The sequence below is a fragment of the Podarcis tiliguerta genome (assembly GCF_965153285.1).
Source record: "Podarcis tiliguerta genome assembly, chromosome: 3".
In the NCBI taxonomy this organism is placed as follows: domain Eukaryota; kingdom Metazoa; phylum Chordata; class Lepidosauria; order Squamata; family Lacertidae; genus Podarcis; species Podarcis tiliguerta.
Genome location: NC_139536.1, coordinates 62299526 through 62320426, shown reverse-complemented (window position 1 = coordinate 62320426; position 20901 = coordinate 62299526). Strand labels below are relative to the sequence as shown.

The 20901-nt window shown below is 38.4% G+C and overlaps 2 protein-coding genes across 21 annotated transcripts in view; both read right to left on the bottom strand.

Annotated features, from left to right (window-relative positions):
• The window catches only part of EPB41L2 (erythrocyte membrane protein band 4.1 like 2), a 77042-nt gene that overhangs the window by 14064 nt on the left and 42077 nt on the right, over positions 1–20901 (bottom strand). For 9 of the 20 annotated variants that reach the window (XM_083434824.1, XM_083434829.1, XM_083434828.1 and 6 more), the window contains 7 exons: positions 18441–18528; positions 16376–16528; positions 15207–15304; positions 11229–11401; positions 10348–10517; positions 4309–4371; positions 1954–2100 (listed from right to left, as the gene is read on the bottom strand). In XM_083434824.1, the coding sequence (XP_083290950.1) occupies positions 1954–2100; positions 4309–4371; positions 10348–10517; positions 11229–11401; positions 15207–15304; positions 16376–16528; positions 18441–18528 (892 nt within the window). Of the gene's footprint in view, positions 1–1953; positions 2101–4308; positions 4372–4572; positions 4606–10347; positions 10518–11228; positions 11402–15206; positions 15305–16375; positions 16529–18440; positions 18529–20901 lie in introns of all 20 variants that reach the window. The other 11 variants (XM_083434826.1, XM_083434825.1, XM_083434819.1 and 8 more) reach the window with 3 other exon arrangements.
• Positions 7496–9215, bottom strand: LOC310673720 (uncharacterized protein; the record flags this gene model as incomplete). Its single annotated transcript, XM_083432311.1, has 1 exon — positions 7496–9215. A coding segment is annotated over one exon (789 nt), but the record flags the coding sequence as incomplete, so codon positions are not given.

The following is a 20901-nucleotide window of genomic DNA, read 5'->3' as shown; positions in this document are numbered from 1 at the left end:
TACCAACTATTGGAAACTTAAAACTGTGGCGTATTTCTTACTCTATTAACTAGTTATTATTGACAAGATGTCCTTGGACAAAGACATGCAACACATTAAGAAATATGAAATTGGCTCCCTATGCTGTGCTAGGGAACAGTGGTATGAAAACTTAACTGAAGGTAACACAAAGGAAGCACATCCCTCTTTGAGGCTGAATTTGGAGAAAAGTCAAGCTCTATTCAAAAAGCACAAATCTGCCACTGCATAGGGTATATGACAGATACACCTTGAACTGGCACCTGAGCTTATAATACTCGATATGCGTATCAGGCAGCATCATTTAAAGCCTCATTTCTTAATACACAAAAAAGAATACAGCCTTATCAATAGCTAAATACCCTTTGGAACAAGAGAAGGCTCTATTTAGGAGGATCCCATTCTTTGGCATTACTGATCTGCAGAACAGTTTTAATTGATGTCAATATACATTCAGAGAAATATAGTTGAGTCTTCATTTTCAAATAGCTTGAGTGTGGCACATTCGCTAGCTAATCCATTTTGTATTTTACTTTATATTTTACTGATGCTGGCTATGCTGAGCACATTTGATGAAAAGGCAGAATACAAATTTAATAAACTGCAGAAGAGATAACAGCCACAGTAAACAGCGAACACGACAGGCAGAATGCTAAAAGAAACAAATACATCCACGCAGTGCTTTTTATGCTAGGACAACTGGCATAAAAACAGGCAGAGAATTCCTGTGTCACTGGCATAATCTACAATGCTTTCTGCACAGACATCTGGTATACACTATCATGCATGGAGTACTCTCTGAATTATCTCTCCCCAAGTACACAGGATGGGGAATGCTACAGGTTCAGCTCTTCAGTGGACCCATGTCTATGTACTGGGTATTATTTGTGCTAAACAGAGATTAAAAGCCACACATATGGTTGGGTCATTAAATACTGAAATGCCCAAAAGTTGTTTTATTTTTAAGGCAAAAGCATTTTATGATGGAGTCTAGTCATGTCAGTGAGTTACTCTGGAGACACTGATTTCAGAATCTGCCTCAATACAGATAAAAACCACAAATAAATGTTCTGAAGTAAATACCTGGCCTACTGGCTCATTCTGGATTTCCGTAATTAATTTGTGTTGTTTGTATGGAAATGGTTCACAAAGCAACCTAAGAGGTAAACTTCAAAAGTGCTGAACAAAAAGTGCATTTCATTCCTGAAAGCATGCCATACATTGGCACATCTATGGCATTTGGTTTTCTTTTTTTAAAGGACACACACATTGAAAACTGTAAATAGAAGACTGGAGCTTACTGATACTGGAATTTAAATCCTATTAGCATTCTCAATACTATATAAATACATTTGAATGTCATTTTAGCATTATACATTTTATGATAATGGCCAAGTTGAATTTTCTGAATCTGCTTTTTAGTTGCCTGACAGAGGTTCACTAAAAATGCATTAGGCATAACACCACTAAATTGGAGTGCATTCAAGAATAACTTTTTCTGTAGTACCCTTTTTGGAGGGAGGGTTGTGAATTGTTTTTCCCTTACCCCTTTTCCTCCTGTTGAAGTACTTCCGCCTCCAAATTACTGTAAATGGTGAGGCAATGAAACGACTTAGGGACTTGGAGTGAATATACTTGGAGCTGCACTGTAAACTGACATTCCACACTCTTTATCTAAAACTCTCAAATTATATTATTAATAACTACTTCATTCTTGCTTTATCAACCTAAAAAGTAATGTAGTTACTTTGAAATTTTTGCAAACAGAAAGCAACAGATGCACACAATGTTAATGTGTTAGCAGCAAACAAATATCACATTAGCAACAAAGAAACACCCCATATCTTCCTTGTTAATACTGAAACACAATGTATAGTTCAACTATTTTCTTAATTTTGTGGCTATGCATGCTGACAAGGGTCTTCAGTGACATACCCCTTGTGTCTGTAGAGACAGAGGTGTGATACGCCGCTTTTCCCATTCATTAGGGCGTGGCTCAGGAGTGGATTCCATAAAATTGCGCTTGAGTTCACTAATGCTAGCCTGATGCTTCAGTAATTCATCCTGGGTCTTATCCAGGTCCTAAGCAACGTGTAATGTAAAAAAGGTAGGACAACATGTGACAAACATAAACCATTTTTTTAAAAACACACACCATGAAAAGTGCCTGGGATATCCAGATTGAGTAATTTACTTATTTAAAGTATTCTCTTTTCTTACTATGATATTATGTGCTTTTTCTTTTCTTAATCTTTACAGTATTATCAAATTGAGCTACAAGGCAGTTTCTGAGATGTAGGACACTTAGTCACAGAGCAAATGTTTATTTTTGTCACTATAAGGGCAAAATACCCATAATTATGACGCACTCCCTAAAAGTGAAGACCAGGCCACCCAGTCTCTAGATGAAAAGCAGGGTTTGCCTTCACCCCAATAATATCCAGGATAAACACGCCATCTTTTGCCCACAAAAGTACATGGCACTATTTACTGTGAGAGGATGGGGATCAAGCATTCTATTAATGTACACTTAGCTTTGAGAGCATAGTTTGCCCCCTCCCCGCCACCACGGACACCAGTAACTCTCACGTGAGAAAATGGCAGGTAAAGAATTGTGGCTTCAACTGTTTCTGTGTTGCAAAGTACAGCAACCATGAGCTTACCCACTCTGTAGGGGAAAGCAGTACAACACACAGGAAATGCTGCGTGACCAGAAATAATTTAGGCATCTTGCTTTATAATTTATTTAAACAAACATAGTGAAAGCTTGCACTTCCCAATTATCCAGCTACAATTCTCTGAAGTTCCTTTGAAGCAGTATGTCATTCTTAAGACATGGGTGTGGGTCTCTCTCTCCGTGTGTGTGTGTGTGTGTGTGTGTGTGTGTGTGTGCTGGGGCTAGAATCCACGCTGCAACTAATTTTCAAACCACATCTGAAGGCACCATAAAATAATATGCCATTATGCCCAATGACATAATTCAATCATGCTGAAAGCTGGCTTTCAGATATAACCTTGTACTAGAGGGGCAATAAGATAGCATGCATATCAAGAAGAGGGAAGGAAGAAAAAGAGTGTCTGGAATATTGGGTTGGGAAGCAGGCTCTGGGATAGAAGAAACACTGGCAGGGGGAGAGAGATAAGTGACAAGGACAGCATGGAGGAAGGACATTTTTCCATAGTCTGTTGGGGGAGGAGGGCAACTGGAGGTTTTTCGTGTTGGCATTTAATTAGCCAAAATATTGCCCTCCAGATTTCCATGTGTATGGCACTATGAGCTTTGAAAGTGTAAAAGCAGCAAAAACTTCCAAGGGGTACAACTAGTACCTTTAGTAACAATCTTAAGTAACAAAAAAACAACAACCAATTGGTAGAGATTTATCACAGTTTGAGTCAATGGAGTATTTTCAAAAAGAATGTTGGGTTGAGACCAGGCACATTTCTTGGATTTGTTCAATGCAACGTTATGCAGTACACTTTACAGTGTTTTAGTAAAATTATACAAAGTATGTATTTAGTTATCGGAAGCTGCCAAAAAGCAACATAACATATTAGTAAGGTTACTGTAAATCTGAAGATTTTAATGTAATGTTTTTGCATGTATACAAATAATTGACATCATCTAAATCTAACAGTGCAAATAGCCCAATTTAGATGACAAAGCTTGCACTTCTGGATCCAGAGTTTTGTTACTTTGAATGACTATTTGGATGTAATAGATAAACAATATTTACTCAATATGGCTGCCAAAAGAATCTACCATTCATAATTTCATTCCAAAGGCTATATAGTGCCTCCTGTTATCACAACAAATAAAGCACGAATTACTTCACGGTGTAAGTATTATTTTACTATAGAATTAGATTCTCTAGGATTCCAGGAAGAGAACAAAGAACTTCCTGGTTCTAATTTTACTGCATCATTTTTTTAATAGCATTCATTGCCTCACATTTCCAGTTATGCATAGGAAATGTAAAAGGAAACATGCATTTGAATTCTAGATGGTGCATCCTCAACCATTTTGGCAAGTCTTTAAAAAACCAATTTCCTCCAAATATTAACATCTAAACAGGGCTATAAGTTCTACTTGCCATTCCAATATGTATTAACAGCTGCATACTTAAACTCATTCATTTACAATGGCTAAGATTGGTTTTCAACATGCATGTCCAAGTCGAACACCCCCATGCATTTCATGCACTGTGCCTAGAACAGCCTGCAAGTGACCTCCAATCTCATGCAGCCTGGCAGCCCATGAGGACAGAAAAGTACTCCTTAGATTATACAAACCTCCAACATTAAATTGCTATGTCTGACATAAATATTTTCCCCATCTATTCTCAAGGAAAAGGTCTGTAAAATTAAAGCACACACAAAAGAAGACACGGAAAAACAACAACCCATGATCATCAACACAACAAAAAAAGTGTTTAAAAGTTCAATAAACGGGGCTTTTAAAATAAAACAGGGGTAGCCACTATGCAAACATAATCGACAGCAGCCTCAAGCACTGATAACAGCAGGCAACAACCAGGTGTAATTGAAAATATCCACCTCCTTGCGAATTTCCTCCTCTTCTATCTCTGCCTATGTAGAGGAACCGCCCAGAGGTCAGCAAAAGAAAACACTCATTAGTGTAGACACTGAAGTAGCACATGGTCTTTTGTTTAGAAATACTACAAACAATGTGCTCTATTTACAAACCTTTATTGTTTTTGCCTCGGATGCTGCTCAAGTTATTAAACCACTGCAGTCTTCCACCTACAACACTGTAGAAATGGCTGGAGTAATTTTTGGTATAGGTGAAATGGAAAATGGGAGATTTGTCTGTCTCTCTACAACCATCGTGTTCGCTTATTTTTCTCCAGTTTGAAATATTTTTTTTAAATCTGAAGGTGAAGAGATCAGCTTGAATTCTGAACACTGAAGAAGAGCGATTGCAATACCAACACAGAATATATCTGTAGTACATTCTTACTGTTAAAAACTATATAGGGGAAATTACATTTGTATTGTTAAATGCTGAAAGATACCAAGAGCTTTATTTGAATGGTTTGTTTTATGCTTTTCGGGATATCACATAAAAATATATATTGCAGACTTCAGGAATAACATTAAACCATCGTTTTGGGCTCTGTGAATGAGCCAAATGCTTGTGCAATCCCTTCTCCTCCCCACACGCTCCAGTTTAATAACTTGCTCTTTAGTTCAAACTAAAGTTTGCTGTTACTTACAAACCATCAGGTTTATAAATCACAGTTTGTAGCTGAATGCTAGTTCTTGTCTGGAGGGAAAGCACAAACCACAGTTCAGTGCTCTGGATGCAACAGAAAATTATGGTTTGCACTAAAGAGGAAGTAACAAACCCCAGTGAAGCATAAAATGAGAAGAGGAAATGCAGAACATGAGCAGAAGCTTTGTTCATGTAGTATCGAATTATGGCTTGGTGTTATAGGTTAGCTAACTAAGAGGGACTTGCAAGAGGCATCTGAAATACAATTTTAATCGAAGTATTTATGTCCCCACAAAATAAAAATGAATCAATATATGAATTGCCAGATATTAAACCAACCTCTATTGGTTTAAGGTCATTGTTTTAATAACTATTTTACTTTTATCACACACATCTCTTACTAGTAACTATATGAAAGGGAAAGTATAGTGTGTACCAAATACATTATCAGGATATATTTATCCCAGTCCCACCTTTATCTGAGGTTTTTGGAATTCTTGCTGCAATGTAGTATCAAAAGTGTTTAATCGATTAAATGAGCAAATAGTCACCATAATAAACAAATTGGCATATTAGATTACACTGAAATTAGGGATACAAGTATCGCACTGAACACAGCTGTATATAGCTGTCCTATGTAGAGTTGGACCACTGGTTTAACTGGCCCAGTCCTGTCTGTGTCTGGTTGGCAACAGGTCTCCAGGTTCTCAGTGCAGTTATGCACGCTATTTTGGGGTTTCTATAAATGTTTCCCATCTTGCTGTCTGACTTTCTTCAGAAACTGTACAATCATTTCTGTCTGATATATATTTACAACTCTGGTATTATCAACCACAGGCAGCTAGCTCACCGCAAGGATTTCCCTGCTTGAGAGGCTACAATTTTCTGCTTTAAATCTTCATAGTATGCTTTTTTAAAATACTGCAATTGCATTTGCCCTATGGAATGCAGACAGTGTTACCCAGTCAAAGCATATGGACATAGTCAAGAGGTTTAACTTATCAACATTAACATTAAAGTATAGCTTTTTAAAAATCCATGCATATATATATAAATTGCATTCAAATTAATCCTGACAATTTTAGCCAAGTAGGAGTATGCTAGACTAAGGTAGATTAAGATAATTTTGTACCTGACAATGTTAAAATTCTACTGGTTAAAATTCAACACCCTCGTTAAAAACTAAAACAAAAAAACTTCTCTCTCCACCCTCTCTACCTACTACCCAAAAAGCTAAACTGAATTTCAGAACTGACACATGGTCAAGTTCAGATGTGATGAGAAACAATGATTTTATTGAACGTATATAAGCCTTTGGCCTCCTATTCTCTCAATTAATCACAATTTATCATTATGCCCAAACCCTAAACTATTATTAACCCTAACTCAGACCTTGGAGCCAAAATTGCATGCCTGATGCACTTTTCTACTGCAGATTTTATGCAGAACTGAACACACTAGTAAGCAACGGCCCCGAATTTCAATCACTTAATTTTTTTCCAACTATATCATTTACAGGTTTCTTTCAGTACATGCATGCACTGAAAAGGTACCACAAAGAGTTTATTGATTGAGCTATGTACTTTTTTCACCCACAAATCTTAAAATATTGGGGCACTTTCCTCCCTTCCCATTAAAATCTGATCCGGTGATGCAGATAAAAGTACCCCCCAAGTTTCATTTTTAAAAAATAATCATTGGGGCAAAAAATGCTCTTTTTTTTTGTTCCAGCTTATGTTAATACATTGGAAAAAAATTTAAATCTCATTTAAAGAGAAAAAAAACTGACCCAGGGAAAGACATTTTTTTACATCAAAACTTTTGGCCGTGGAATATTTTACTTCATTGGAATGTAGGTTGGGAGTAGAAAAGGCACCACTTAAAACATTTTGTTAAGTTTTATTATACATCTGGGTTACTAGTTCATGGAAATAAGCCAGCAAACCATGGTTTGAAGTTCATTTGCTTCTTTTCTACTATAGTTTACTAACTTGGTTTGGATGCACCACCACTTAATCGTAGCTACCAAAAAATGGAAATGAATGCTTCCAATATCTCTGTGGGTGTAGCAAATGACAAGCACACAAGTTCAAGGCTCACATACTTATTCTCAAAATGATAAACAGTTGCTGAACTTGTTCCTTGAACAAGGAATTTCAAGTACTTGTCAGTGCTAGAGAAGAACTAAAAAGTAGGAGAAGAATATGGATTATGGGAAGGCAATTAAGAAATCATTTTCTTCCCCTCAATAAATGCTAAGCTGTGCTGCAAAGTACTGTGTCTAACGGTTAGCTAATATTTTTGGCAGATCCCATGTGAGCGTACCTATCCAGGAGTGTACCTAAGGGTTAATGTTGGCCCATGCCAACCGTGTAGGCTGAGGCTTAGAATCTGCCTGCCCATCTGCATGCTCCCTGGGCCATTCCTCCACTGCTCTGGGCGGCCAAGCAAACACACAGGCTCCTCTGACAAGGGCACAAGGTACAGCGGGGGTGGGGTATACTTCTCCTTGCCATGGGGGGAAAGGAGCCTGAGATTGCCTCTGATCATATCCAGAAATGTGTGGACTCAGTGGGTTCTGGCAGACATTTTGTAAGGAACAGCACCTCCATATGAGGGATGTACACAGGGCTGTTGTGAGATCGCTGTATCCCTTTTTCAGAATGGCTGCAGTGAAACTGTACACAGCTCTTCGATAGCACACTGGAACCTTGGTTCCCGAATGGCTTAGTTGCGGAACAAATCTGCTCCCAAATGCCACAAACCCAGAAATAACCGTTCTGGTTTGCGAATGTTTTTTGGAAGCCGAACATCCGATGCTGCTTCCGCTTGAGTGCAGGATTTTTGAATGGTTTCGGGAGTCAAATGGACTCCCGGAACAGATTAAGTTCAAGAACCTAGGTACCGCTGTATACAGCACCTAACTATGGTCTCCTAATACCTCTGGGATATAAGCAGTATATGTATGAGAAGGTCCTTAAAAGGACCATATGAAGTGAAAAAATTGTGAATGCTTTTTAAAAACACTAGATTTTATGAAGATAGATGCGTAAATATCTGCAGAAGGAATTCTTTTTTAAAAAAAAAAATAGGGAGTCTGCAGCCTCATGCTGAAAGGATGAAGGTTGAACTTCTCTCTTAGTACACCCAAACAAATCCACAGGCAAGTGGCAATTTAGACAACAAAGTTACACACCTCCTCTTCCTCAGCTTTGTCTTTTAGAGCAGTGTCATTAGAGGTGGTCAGAGAAATTGCCTTAGGCTCCAGGTAGCAGAGGGACAGAGCAACAGGAAGGGACAATGTGAATGAGAAAGGAATAGAGTGGATGGTACAGAGAAGCAGCACAAAGATGAGGAAGAAGGAGGGAATGAATGAGGGAGAAGTAATGGGAATATAATGCTGAATATAAGGTGGGAGGAACGAGATGCAAACTTCTGGAAGGCTAGGAAAGCTAATGTAACCATTCTCATCAAGCAGAGAAGGGAAATTGAAAGGAAAAGGTTTGCTTGCACTAACTGGAAAATGAGACACAGAATCTTCATGATCAGTATTTTTATGAGCAGCTCTCTCTATAGCAAGAGGGAGACAATGGTCAGCCACCAAAATATCCATAAGTTCCAAGTGATTAGTTGGGAACTTCTGTTCATTTATACCATGAACTGGTGTTTCTTTCACAGGGCTGCAGACTATGGTATCTGAGGGTGTATACATGGGTTTACCAAGATGATCATCCTCTGAAATGTCTGAAAATATATCCATTTCAGGGATAGCAGGTAGGTTTTGGGAACAAAATGAATAAGAATGATTGGGAAGTGAAAGCTGATGCGTGTATGTTGACTGGAGGAGGGGGAAAGTCCATTCCCAGATGCAGATGAGAGACCATGATATAAATGCACATTTGAGGGGCAGAAGGAATGCACAAAAGAGGGAGGAGGGAAGAAACTTGTTAGTGAGAACATTTATTCAGAAGTAGGGACAGCACTACCATTACAATATGGATGCCACAAACATTCATTAGCCCCAATTGTATTCAAATACAACAACATATAATCCAAATACCTGGATTATATCAGCTCAAAAAAAATTATTTTTATTTTTGCCACCTTGTAAGGCTGTGAAGAATTCTGTAGTTTGGAACTGTAGTAGTGCAGTCACAATAGATGAAAGCAGACAGACATTCAAAGCTTCTACAGAAGGTGGGCAGGGGAGAGACATCAGCATGAGGACAATGTTTCCAACTACAGGTTTTCCTTTGAAAGTGCTAAATTTAAAAGTGTAACCATCAAAATACAAATATTCCACAGATAATTCAGTGGATTACAACCTTAAAAAAAAAAAAGATTGAATCAAATCTCAAAGTATTCTTAGTAAGGTGATTCCACGCTGTGTGTGCCAGAAAAAGCTCAAATTGATGTATGTTTATAACCTGTCAATATGGAAATGAAAAGAAAGTTTAAATGTCCATATCTCACATTGATTCACCTCACATTATAAAATAAATTTCCTAGTATTGTGCTTCAAGCACACAAATGATAAAAGCTAGTATAAAACATGTGTGTTACACTTAATTATGTTTTCTTCTGCACAGAGTTATTCATAGAAGATGGCAGCTGTGGTTGCATAATGTAACTATAGGTAGCACAAGTATGAATAAATCATAAAATGAATTATATATGCAAATTGATTTCACTTTCACACAACTGAATGGACCTAGTTGCAGGGAGTTCTGAAGCAAATATATTAGCTCTGCTCCAGAGCATCTTATAACCAAATAAGATGCCCTTGGGCAAGATTGCAGGACTTTACCTGCTCTTTCCACAACTAGGAGGTGATGAACACAGTGCCTCTCTTTTTGGTGCCAGGTACACTAATCTAGGGAAGAGTAACTGCCTTCTAGAAAAACTGCTCTTTAGCAGCTTTCACCAGTTTATATGGGTGCCTTAAGACCTGCCCCTATATAGGTGGGTCATCCTGTGCAAAAAACCCAGCCACAAAATTATTAGCTGAAGTGCAGCTCCACTAATGCAGCAGTTGGTTTTAATACATTTCCAAAATCAATTATTTCCACAAAGCTGAAAAACATCAACAATCTTACCTTTCCATCTCCTAATTGTGGCATTTTACTTATGCCTCCATCCTCATCTCTACCTTCCCCATGTTTTGATTTGAACTGTCCGGAAGCTTCAAAGATCCTATCACCAGCAGGGCCCACAGCTGTAGCAGAAAAGTCCTTAAGCAGGCTCTGGTCTGCAATACCCACTGGAGCTACAAAAAAATAGGTTTAGTTAATTGAACTATGTTTGAGAGAAATATTCCACAGTACCTTGCTCTTTATGAGACAAGTATTGTCTATTTTTTAAGGTTCCAGTGTATTCTGGTTTTAGTCAGAAAATCAACGGAAAAAGAAATTGGGTACATGATATGCCAGTAAATAGTTTTGGTGAAAAAACCTTTGGAACATTTTTAAATATAGTGACTAAATGTTGAAGAAAGTGGTTTGTTTGTTTGTTTGTTTGTTTGAGAAAGTTGTGAGGTGCTAAAGGTCAGCTATAAAGGTATATTGGCAAATGATAACATCAAACAAATATCACTGGACAATTTTCATACATTCAGGAATGAGGAGATAAATCAAAAGATCACGCATAATGTTAATGCTATATTGACAATATTTAGTGTCCACCAGGAGGAGGGGCTCTAAGACAAAGCAACTGTGGTGTTGTAAAAATGAGACACATTCTAATAACTCAGGTCTATGAATGTATTTCGATACAAAAATGTTTCAATATATTAAATTCCATCCTAGTACATAAACATAATGGTTTTATTCCCTTCTGTAAGTGCTGGCCCTAAGTGCCTTACTAAGCACTATACACTAAGTTCAAACAAGAAGTTTATCTGAATATTCAGTTTTAATTTCTCTGAAGAACCTATGTGTGGCACATATTAGGAATTTACTAGTTTTGGTTAGACTCTTACCACCATCAAGACTCCTGGAAACACGTTTACTTGAGGTCCGTTCAAAGTACGGAGCAGGTCTGTCTATGAGAGTGCTAGCCTGCCGTGTCTGTGCTTGAGTACGCCCACTGTAGCGGAACTTGGAACCTAGTGTCAGGAACTTGGCCTTGGCAGGCTGCTCTGGAGATACAAGTCTATAAACCCCCAAAAGAAAAAGGAAACAAGTCACCATATTCAAAGGTATTTCAAAACTATAAAAAGATCCGTATTCCAAAAGCGTATCAGATACCTGCTCAGGCATTGTTGCTCTTAGAGCAATGTGGGAGCAGGGCCAAATAAGCAGCCTTGCACCTTACATTGCATATGCAAAGTAGTCCTTTACTCAGTGTCCACACATGGGCTCATGAGCCAAACTGGACTGCCTGGCAGGCCAAGAATGGCTAGTGGGCCAGAGTTCCTCCACCCCTGTCTAATAAACCTAGGGTTAAAACATGGAGGTGGCCTTCAAGAAGTGGTAGCTACAGCCATGCACTCGTCTGAGGTTAACCTTCTTGCAAGCCCACATAAGGCTAGTGGGAATAGCCAATCCCAGTATAAAAAAAGGACCAAAGTTGTCCATTATTTTTGACTTTTGTTCCTGTTGAAGAGATTAATTAAGAACACTTTTCTTTTTTAAAAAAATGTGTTGAAGAGCATTTTAAAAAATGTTTCTTTCATTACTGCATGGTTACATTCCACATGCACAGTGGAAAAATGTGAATCATTTTTCATTTACTGAAATGAAAACTTGCTATAGCAATAATTTCTGTTTTTAATTCTCCACCCTGCTGAGATAAACTTTTAATCTCTTAATAAGAGAAAAACCTAATTACTTCCTTATTTGGGATATTTTCAAGGATGCTTTAATTTACCAATCTTGGTTATACAAAGAACTGAAAAGTATGGGTACAAACTTCCAAAATATTCTCCAAATCGCACAGAATATTAGGTATCTCAGACATTAAAAACAATCACCAAGAAGCACTATATAAAAGTACCGGTAAATTGAAACTTTCATAAAAATCTTATAGTACAACCCTTACAGACCAGTACTGTTTTAGAATACAAATGAGAGACTGCATGTTTCCCAAGTCACACTACTTCCTGCAAAGGGAGATAACATATAAGAAAGAACATTTGAACCTAGTCTTCTCTTCCTAACAAGCTATCTGTAAATCTGAAATGCAAGTTTTAAATTAAATCTATGTTATTATTGACACCCTGTCTTCAGATGGCAAGCAAAAGGAAATGGATATGTAATATATATTTAATCATCGCTATTTACCCTAAAAATGGTGTATGCATACAAGCATCCAGCACATTCCCCAAAACAAGAACAAAAAAGTTGGGTGCATACATACTAACCTCAAATTCTGTGCTCCAACATCTGAAGCCAAACACAAGTACTAACCACAGGCCTAGCTTAAGCAGAAAAAGGTAGCATCTGTCAGCTTTCCCCATCAACATACCGTGTTAGACCCCATGCCTATTTTCTCCAGGTAAAGGAGGAAAACCACAGGGTTCTGTAGATTCTATGAAACAGTTCTACCCAAGATTTCCCAGGCTAGGCAATCTTAACTGGCCCCATGAAGGTTAGTCAACTGCTACTACTAATATACTACTCCACTATGGGAACCTTCTGGTCTGAATCTCCTCCTACAATGGTAACAATGGCAGCTAAAACTGCTGCATTCTTTTGCCAATCAACTCCTTAGAGTCAGCTGGCAAGGCCATTAACTAGATGACTATGGGAAGATGACTAACTAAAAGCAATGGGAAGATAAGCCCCTGATAGTGATGCTACCGAGTGTCCATTTATTCAAAAGGGATCTGCATGGAGCCCCTGCACAGTATTTCCAGTGAAATGAATGGCAGTGATAGAACAGTATTTGCCCTATCCCAATACCTCATCTAAGGGGTGTGGGTGGGTGTAAATACAACCTTTCTAAAAAGACAGCTTTAACTATTAGAATTACACTTGCTGCAACAGTTATATTGCTCGTGTTTATGTGAATAGCCTTTCAAAGTCTTGCTGGCATAGCTTTTTTCTTGGAACACACAGAAGCCAGATTATTTTTAAATCAGGATGATTTAAATCTGCGGATTTTCTGCATGGTGACCATCAGTAGGAACAGGATTTGATACATGCAGTACATTCTCCCTCCTTACCCAAACAGCTATTTCTGATTGGAATAGAATCCAATTAAATTGTATTCTATGAAAATGTCACAGAATAAATCTGTAACTTGAAATGGGTCTAAAAAGAGGTTGACCGGACAGCAAATAATATTTTTTCCCTGTTTAGAGAATGTTTTAAAAGTCAGATCATACTATATTCATTTATTTAGAAGTAAAATGGAAATATATTCCTGAATAAATCTGTTTAGGATTACAGCAAAATCCATCAAAGGAATACAAAATCATGCTTCCCACTGCCAGCTATGAAAGGAGAAAAACCACCTTGAATGACTGCAGAGCCTCTTCTGCTACAGTCAGTAGTTGGATGCTTTTGATTCATGACCAAAACATTAATCTAGCCTTTGGAAACCCAAAGAGCATTTCACCAACTTTGGTTGATGCACTAGCGGGACGCCTTCCTGAATAACAAGTAATGTGGGGTTGCCTTTTAAAGGCATCAGATACTTCAGTTCAAAATACTGTAGTGAGATTACCGAGTTGTTGCAAAACCAGAAACATATACATGTTTAAACTACACTGGCTTCCAGTCTGTTTCTGGACAGCATTCATACTGCTGGCATTAACCTAGAAAATCCTAAATGGCTTCTGATTAGGGCATCTGAAGAATGGTTTTCACCTGTTTTAACCTGGCAGTCTATGGAGAACATAAACCTAATAGTCTGACTATTGGTGGTTGAGTGGATGACTACTGGAGACAGAGCTTCTTGTTGTGACATTCTTAATACAGAATACTTTTCAAAGATGTGGGTTGGCAAGTGTGTTGCTTTCCTGCATGGACCAGGTAAAAACCTGGTCTATGTGTTTTCTATTCAGTTTGAGTTTTAATACTGTTACTTTTATTGCTTCTACTGTATGAGCTTTAAATTATGTTAAAGTTTGTTGTTTTAATTACTCTTTCTAAATGAAGATAAGGAAATCAAGCAAATGAACGACCAAACTGCCATTAGCAGGACAAAATGGCCTTTATCATCTAGATATTGCTCCTGGTCCACTCAACTTCCTGGGCCTGCATTAAATGCATTATTTATGTTTATTAATGAAGGTGCTGTCATCTTATTATGATATATATCCATAATCTGAGTGATGACCCTGCTGCAGAATCGTTTTTATTTAAAATTTATATCCTGACTTTGGTTCACAAAACACATTCTTATGACTTCTTTCCCAACATCCCAATTCCCCCCCCTTAAGCATCACACTCAGAGGAAATCCATTATTCTTGTTTGCAGGTGACGAGTTATGCACAACACTGATGGTGACGTGTACAAACTACATATAAAGATGTCATGGGTACATACAATCAATCTGAAATACTGTAGTTTCATATTTGCCAGTTTGAGCTCTATGAAAATACTACAGCAGTAACATGGTTCATGATTAAAGAGAACATCATATAATCTCAACACCATTGCCAAGAAAACAAATATTCTAAGACAGAAGTGAGAAAAAAATACTCTAAAAGTTGTTGTGTTTTTTTGTAATAATGGAAAATTTGCAGAGTTGATTTTACTCAGCAAAGATAGTTAGAAATTTGATGTTTCATGTATTAGGATGCAGGATATTACCAAGGCAAAATAAAACAGAATGTGGGACTTCCTAAAGTTTGTTTGCTTTTAACAGATTGCAAATTTCATTCAAACAGTGGCAGGGGAAGGGTGTCCTCAACCCACAGGCCATTTTCAATCAAAGCTGCCCTCTCAAAGCTGCTATTCTCCCCAGAGGATATGGTGACCCCATAACCAAGGAACAGTTAAAAATTACCTATAAAATGTATGATGCTCCACACAAACCTTCCATAATTTCTTCGCAGCCCGATGGTTTGGCAGCTTAAACCCAATAGTACTCTCGAACTGTTCCAACTATAAAGATTACAAACACCAAAATTAGCACAAATTCTAGAAATCACTGTTGTCTAGTCTTCCAATTTAAGAGTGCAGTTATTTCAACTACAGCATATCTCCCTTCTCAAGATTAGAAACACTCGACAGTTTTCATATTTCTAACATAACAGCACTGCTTGAATTGCATACAGTAATAACTACACTTTTCCCCCAAAGAGAGAGTGAATACATTCACAAGCAACTCTATAGGTAGTAGCCATATTTTTCCAAGATCCAAAAAAGGCAAGCTCTTTCTAAACTAAAGCTTGCTTGCTGTGACATATATAACATACTAGTATCATGGTCTATTATAGTAAATTTCCATCAAAAACATGCAAATTGTTTTACTTGCAATATGAAATGTTGCTTACATAGGAATTAATGAAAAGCATGGCACTAGCACAAAGATTTAATTAAAAACCAGAGTAAATGAATTAACAGCAAGACTAGTTAAATATCAGCCTAGATAGTAGGATTGTAATTTCCTTCAAGTATTGTCCAGAGTTTCTCAGTTTTGTACATAGTTCAAGCAGGCTCGAAACTACCATGCTATTTTTAAAACTAAATGTTTACACATTTCTCAATGTTAGTTCCAAACGGAACCGACATTTGTTTTTGAAATCAGTAGCAGTTAACTCTCAGAAGCTGAACTGCATGTTATGGGAAAAACCTACTCAAATGGTAGAGTGTTCTTAAACCACATCATGAGCTTCCCTAAATATAATTCAAACCACTCCAGTGAGACCAAATCACATAAACTAAGAGCTGCATAATGGCAGATGTGAGAACATGGCAACCTTCCTTTACAGTAAGGAAATTTACAGGGCAGGAGTGTGTCCAATCATCAGAAAGCACACTGCGGACATACTGAAACCTTAATTATCTATGCTACCATGGATGAAACTGTATTTGCTAAAGAACTATACCAAATGGACATATTCCTACATTATTCACAATGCAAATCGCTGTAAGATTGGACCTATTTTCAAAGAACTTCTGAGCTGAAAGTTATAACAACTGAGTGGCAAATTATGCCAGTCAAATGCTTACCTCAGTTGGTCGGACTTTAATATAGAAGTTACTGCGTTTGTAAGAAATCTTCAGTATTTTGGGCCAGGCAAAACGATTGATTCGGAGTCTGTCCTTGTAAATGAGAAGCCCATTGGCACATACCCCTAACATGATGTCAACGCCTTCAGAATCCTATCAAGACAATTGTAAAAGTAATTTCTATTGGAATATTGAAGGAATATGGAAAGAAGAAGACAAAAGAGCAGGAAGGTATGCTAAGGTGTCATCCAAATAACACTTGGAAAATCAAGGAGCACTGTATCGTAGGCAGAAAAAAGTCTTAAATAAAGGCTTAAGAAAAAGAAGTTTAAAAACCAGAAAAAGTATAATATTGAACTAATACATTTTGTGGTTATGAGCTGAAAAATAACTTATTCTGGAAATATAGAGATAAATAACAAGATTTTATGAGAGGCTGGATACAAGAGAGTAATAAAAGCAGGTTTATCAAAGACTATTATTATTAATTATTATTATTATTATTACTACTACTATTATATTTAAATACGGCCTTTAATCCAAAGATCACAGGGCAGTGATCTTTGACAGAGCCCTTAAGACTAATGGAGTAGCAAAGACAAAATGTAACCTTTTAAAGAGTCAGCAGGAAGTGATGAGAGATTGAAGCTAAGCAAAAAAACAGTGATAGAAAAATCTAAACTTTCTAAAGAATAAATCAGTGGTTTTCAACCAGTATGCCATGGCACCATGGGGTGCCTTGAATGATGATCAGGGGTGCTGTGAGCAATACTGGCCTCTGCCCCTCTTTCCTTCTCTCCCTCCTCTGATGCCCTCTCGTGTCTCCGCCTCCCCAAGGCTTGCATAGCTGTTTGTTGCAGCAGCCCTGGCTACAAGCTTCTCAGGCAAATGGTGCCTCTGGCGCTGGCCAGGGGGTGCTTCCAGGCCCCTGTAGGGCAGTGTGAGAAGGCATCTTTCCTTGGGGCAGGGGGGGCAGTTCAAAGACCAGGGGTAGCAGCAGTGGTTGTCCAGAGGACTCCCAGGGAGAAGGGGGAAGAGGCTGAGGGAACACTACAAAAGGGAGGGTGTTCGAAAAGGGATAAAGGGCTGCCAGTTCTGCAGGAACCCACAGGGGTGCCGCAGAAAAAATGTTGTTGATCAAGGGAGCTGTGAACTCAAAAAGGTTGCAAATCTCTAGAATAAACAGAGGCTAGATGGATACTATCAGTATTAAATGCAAAAGAGAACAGAAACCTTAATAGTTCAACAGAAATCCCATTAAGGCATTGAGTTGTAACACAGCCCTATGTATGTTTAATTCTTGAGTGTCATGTTTTCCCTCCTGTGGCTTAGCCTGCCTTTAACACATTCTAGAATCAGTTCTGGTTCTGGCTTCATCTCAAGTGTATGATTCTGTATGATTCACAGAAGGGAAGAGAGGAGATGTAGAGATTAGGTTTGTATGCAGACAACACAGAAATGACCAGGAGAAGGAGAAGGCAAAAGTAAAACTGCAGTCTGAAAACTACAGCATGTTGTAGAGGTATGTGCACATGCATGGCAGAAAAGAAGAGAGGATGCTCAGAGACCAGGGGAGGAAAAAGAGTGATTGAGATGGGGATAGAAAAAGTAAAGAGAGATATAAACTGTCAGGAGTTTAAGCCCTATTTTCTAAAATACAAGCTGGGGGAAAGTCTGTATGGAGCATCTGTTTACTTAAGAGGATTTTTTAAAAGAAAAAAAAGAAAAGAGAAAGGCTTATTTTTAAAATGCAATGCAATTGGTTCAATGCAAATGATTTTGTGTGAGGCATGTGCAACAGAAAGAAAATGAATGGTTGAATATGGTACATGCTTGCATGTAGATGTATGAAAGGGCGTGAATAGGTGGAGTACGTGTGGATAGCTGGGTATAAATGGGATGTGTATGCTGCTTTGGCCCTGCACAATTTTGGCTTTGGTCCCACCAACTGATGGCATGTGGCCTCAGAAAGTTATTCAGCCTGAATGCCGCATTCCCTTGTGGATAAGGTTCCACACCCCTCTCTTCTAAATGAAATGTCGTCTATAGAAATGCTGGCCAATACCTTAGCATGATGTAAATCCACTCCGTACATGGAAAGTCTCTTGGCATTTTCTAAGAATTGGGAATCTGCCTGTGCTGGAGTCAAGCCTCTGGAATGATTGATAAAAGAAAATTCACGGCAAAAATGAGTATCAAGAACAACATAAGCCTTCCTGCATCAGATCCATGTCCCTACAACAGCCTGTTTCTAGCAGTAGCCTTTTGAGGGTTTAACTGTGATTGGTTATTCCATTTATACCAAACATCTGGCCCTCAACAGCATCTTGTTTCAGCTACACATTCAATCCTAGCAGTCACTGACCCTCGCATCTATAGAAAAGCACTAAAACTAGATGACAGGATACTAGTTAAATGGCATGGCAGATATTATTTAAACACCGCACCAAGTCTCTCATAAACATTTTGGTTAAAAAAATCAATGGCAGAAGCTCAACCTATGAAAGCCAAGATCTTAGCAAGTCTGCCAAGTCTCCAAGTAAGTTAAGGAAGCAACAGAACCTGAATCTTCAAACAGTACTCTCTCATGTCTGGGTAATCAGGGAGTTATCCTCACCTGGCATCTATCTCCTATGGAAAAGGCTACAAAGGTGTAACATGTTATAGAAAAGGAGATTTGCTTTGTTGGAGATTGCTTTTAGAACCATTTTTAGCATGGGGAAACCAGGGATTTTCTTAACACAGGTGTCCTGTTCTGGGGAGAATGGGTGGGGGGCATTTGGGAATCTTCGGGTTTCCCGCTCCCACCAGTATGTGGCAGCAGCTCCATACTCTTTGGCCAAAACCATCTCTAAAATTTACTAGCTGCTGTTGAACTACCTGCAAGGTACTAGTGGAGTGGTTGGGGCCATCATAATTTAGACCAGCATTTCTCAACCTTGAATCCCTAGACAACAACTCCCATCATCGCTATCCAGCATAGCTAGTAGTCAGAGATGATGGGAATTGTTGTTCAAGATTATCTGGGACCCAAGGTTGGGAAAGGCTGGTCTGGGCCAATGCAGTTCCTTCAACATATACTTCAAGCCTGACCACTATTCTCCCCACAACGCTCATGCCCACACTTCTTCAGCAGAGCCCTTCACAGACCCCACCTTCTACAATGGAGGGGTGGAAGGTGTAAATCTGATCACTCACCCTCTTTACCAGGGAACCCCCTAAATGCGGGAAGATATTTTTTTATTTGGCTTAGAATGAACCTTATTGAAAGATTTGTCAAGCCTCCTTTCCAACATGAACCTTACAGAACAAAAGGGGCAACTTCTGCACACATGCGTATCTCAACTGCTTGCAGGAGCATTACACAATAAAGAAGAAAACAAATAAGAAATTCTTTGAAGAACAGAGTATCGGGAAATTTGATCTAAACGTGTTGCTATTGCAGTGATATCGTTGCCTCTGTCAACAAAGAAATCTAGGTCATAAGCATTTGCTTGTGACATTCTTAAATGTTAAGCCGACAGTAGGAAACTCTTGCCCCAACTGTCACAAATTAGCTGTTACTCTCCTTCTTTTAGAACAAAGATATATTACCCATAAACTCTAAGGCTGGAACACATCTAATATCTGATATTTTTTATATTGCAATTTTAATGTTGTGAACCACCCTGAGATCTACGGGCATAGGACAGTATAATAATTTTGGCTACAACTGTTACACAGTAGTTCACTGTTGCCTAAAACAGTAACATTTTGCCCAGTCATGGCTTTCTCTATCTAGCAGTGCAAATGGCCAACTGGACAGATTTAAGTTTCCTTGCTGAGATTATGGACCGTATTGAAACATATCTGTTTATGTTCTAATCACCATGGGTTTGTGGGTGGGGAGAGGAGCAAAACAACTTGAATGCAAGTAAATCACAGAGAGGGGAAGTCTTTTTAAAACACATATACACAAGGTTCCAATTACTTGCAAAAGGTATGAGTCTAAGTATATTTTGTAGATTTCTTCTGTGAAACTTTCCTCTTCCCTCATGTGATACAAAATGTTCAGTTCTTCACAAAGCTAACTACATGAAGTACCCAATGATTTCAGCAAAACACACACTTTGCTGGGGGCACAGTCAAGTTAAAATTACGTGCTTTAGTCCTACTAATTTCAATGACAAGTGAAGCGTATGCTACCCATCACTAGTCAGAACATAAATTGCTTGGTTTTGGCTGGATGATGCCCGGTGTTCAACAACGCAACCTTAAAATATGGATGACAAGAGTAAGCCTGTGCTGTTGCCACTGAGTGCAGTGGTGGGAGAGGATAAAGAAGTTATCCCCTGTCACAACAGTATTATACCACATACTAGCAGTAATAAAATGGAGAGATAACCACAGAGGTTGCCTGCTCATGAATGGGGCCGCTCACCTGAGTGGCGCAGCTCTAGCATTATATAATCTCACAAAACATTTTTTGCTGGATTGGAAAAATAATAAAAGTAATTTATGAGTGAAAAAAATCTGATGATGTTTTT